Consider the following 3,246-nt stretch of genomic DNA (forward strand, 5'->3'; position numbering starts at 1 on the left):
TTATCTCAAGAATAGAAATATTCTAAATCAGGGCCGGCTTTGACATAGAATGGGATAAGGCAAATGCCTTAGGCCCCCAATTTTGGAGCCCACCATTTTTAGGAATAAGGAGTATATTTTATAGGTTTATACGGTTTTCTTTTTTAAAAAAATTATATGTATATAGTACTTTTATACTTTTCATATAAAAAGAAAGAAAAACTTTAGATATATTAATAAATTAAAGTTTAAAATAGTAGGAAAATAGTTGTCACTTTGATTTGATTTGACAACTCTACTTTTTATTATTCTAAGTAATCACTAGCCAACGTTTCAATTTTAGTGGTAGTATGCATTCATTCTTCATATAGACATATCTTCTTCCTTCTTCTTTATTCATGATTATGCTCATCTTTCTTAATTCTTTCTATTGGATTTCTTTCTTTTTCCAAGATTCTAACAAGCCAACAACTAGATACTTTGGAATCAAAGTTTTCAAACTTCTTGAATTACTTCGTCATTGCGTAATATCATTCTAACTTCTAGTATTATTTTTATTTGTTATTTATTATTTTATTAATTTTACTCTATACATATTGTTTAATTTTTTTTAGAGTATAAATAAGTCAACAAGAAAATATGCATCTAGTTATTCAAAAACACAAATAAAAATAAAAGTTAAAAGTTTAATAAAATCTCAAAAAGGAGGTCTTGACAAATTTTTGACAAATAATAAAAAATAAGGTCCCACATTAAACTTTCCCACGTTAAACTTTTGCCTTAGCCCCATATAAGTTTGGAGCCGCCCCTGTCCAAAACCCCAAAATTATGTACTCCCTTCGGTCCAAAATAAGTAATTTTTTGGCTTTTTTCTTGTGGTCCAAAATAAGTGATTTTTCCAGATTTCAAGAATGAATTAATTATTTTTTTCCTACATTGTCCTTGAAATAAATGGTATTGGAATATGTGTTAGGAGTGTTTATATGAGATAGTAAAGGTTAATATGGTTAATTCCATCGCTAATTAATGTTAAAAGGTAAATTTATTAATTTGTGTGAAAACATTCAAAAAATCACTCATTTCGGACCGAAGAGAGAACTAACTTAAAACAAGTAATTAAATAGGTCGAATTGTCGAAACAAAAAAAAAGGCAGTTAACTTCGGTCTGTATATTAATATCTCTATATCTAATAACATTCACATTCCACATGCCGCACAAAGAATTTTAAAGAAAAACGATAAAAAAGAAATAGAAACCTACTAGACTCTAATCTAATCATCTTTTTAAAGCAGCCATCAAAAGAAGCTCGAGCTGATCTACCGTTATATTGTACACGTGTCCTGATCCAGACCGTCCATTTCTTCATCAACTTCTGGTGGTCCCACATTCTGGCGACATCATTACCGGCTGTAATCCCAGTGTTAGTTCCAATCCAACATTGCTCTCATCCAGCTTAGCCAATGAGGCTTCTACAGTCTCCACCGAGCCGCTGTCAGCGTCACCGCTCTCTCCATCCCGCTGTTGGCTCAGACCCGAGTCGCGGCTGGGCGACCCGATTGCTTCCTCCTTATGAGACCAACTCCACATGACCCGAGCCGCATCATCAACCTCAGGAGACTGATTCCTCTGTTGCGGCTTAGCCGACACGCGCTTAAACTTAGTTCGCATCTTCACCTTGTGCAGATCGGGAGTTAAATCGTTTTCCTTGGACACGTGGCGAATGTCACATGCCTGAAGCGATGGGCATACGCTATTTACAGCCGAGTCGAGAGAAAGTTTTTCAATCGACGCGCCGCTTAGAACGGCTTCAACAGCGGCTTGACAAAGTTGCCAATTACCGGAGGTTAACAAACCAGTGGAACCGTAAATAGGATTTACAATACGTCCACATGCTTCATACAACAAAGATCTGAAAATAGCAGGACGCAAATGGTCAGGCCCAGAATTGATGAGATTGAGGAGACCAGCACGGCCGTAGAATTTAGCGAGAAAAATGGTAGCGTTGGATTGGGCTTCAGGGGATTTAATCCATTGAAGACAGGGTTTAATGGAGCATTTTTCATTGCAGCCTTTCCGGAGAACCCGGCATCCATTACAGCTTAAACGCATAGTTTAATACTCTCTGTTTATCGCCTTTTGCTATAGGTAAGGAGAAGAGTATTATATGGAGAAGGAGATGAATGAACTGAGTTTCCCATGTGAAGAGGGAGTCGTAGTTTATAAGGGGCGCTGCAAGTGGTTTCACAAATAGTGGTATCCTGGGAAATCTCAAATCTCTTTGGCTGTTTCAAGTCTTTGGGAAAATCTCATTCACCTACTTTTGTAATCTCCAATTTACCCCTATTCCTTTTGTGGAGAAACTTAAGCATCATCATAATTATGATAATTTTATATTTTTATTTTGGTCATAAATAAGTGTTCTTTATATAATCGAAAAGAAATTAAATTTATTTTTTTAAATTTATCCTTATTTATATATTTTAATATGTTAAAGTAACAATTAATTAAGGTTAATTAAATGGATATATCTTTTTTTTCTCTAGGAATTCGTATTTTATAATGAGTGTACCAAAATTAAAATATCATTTATTTTGGACCAGAGGGAGTATAGTTGTGGTATGTAGTAAATCATTTATCCCGATATTACTGTTTAGATTATTTTTACGTTGATCGCCCACGTATCAATTTTTTTTGTGACTAAATTTTACCATAGTTAAACAAGCAAATTTTCATGTCGTTTTTCAAACTGTTCAATGTTTTTTTAATAAATAGGATAGCTCTTGTTGTTATCTTGTTTATGTAGTGATCCACAAATTAAATTGTATTCTATCTCCATTTGCAATCTTTGTTAATCATTTCTCGCTATATTAAATATATCGTCTAAGGTTAAATAAGCAAAGTTTCATCTCTTTTTTCATATTGTTCAACATATATTTGTAAATTGGATAGTTACATGTTGTTATCTTGTTTTATGTAGTATCCACAAATAGAATTGTACTCACGGTAATGTATTCATTGGTTTGATATAAACACCCGGTGCGAGTAAGTTTTTACCTTTGCCAATTTGGCTCTTGGTTTGTCTAAAATAATTAAACATATCTATCATCTGCTGAATTTAAGTTGTATTGACATCTTGATTTTGTTGCCTAATACAAGATTTCTCACTTCATACCTATATACCTAAAAACAATTTAAAAACCAGAATTTTCAAAAAAAATTCTTAAATTATGTGTCAAAGTTAAATTCCATCACCTAAATTGGAATGG

General features: G+C 33.3%; 1 protein-coding gene across 1 annotated transcript; it reads right to left on the bottom strand.

The window, feature by feature from the left end:
- On the bottom strand, positions 1,127-2,266 carry LOC109224048 (LOB domain-containing protein 41-like). Its single transcript, XM_019388587.1, has one exon. The coding sequence runs from the start codon at positions 2,087-2,089 to the stop codon at positions 1,346-1,348; it is 744 nt and encodes a 247-aa protein (XP_019244132.1). The 5' UTR covers positions 2,090-2,266; the 3' UTR covers positions 1,127-1,345.

The sequence above is a fragment of the Nicotiana attenuata genome, chromosome 3 (assembly GCF_001879085.1).
Source record: "Nicotiana attenuata strain UT chromosome 3, NIATTr2, whole genome shotgun sequence".
Classification (NCBI taxonomy): domain Eukaryota; kingdom Viridiplantae; phylum Streptophyta; class Magnoliopsida; order Solanales; family Solanaceae; genus Nicotiana; species Nicotiana attenuata.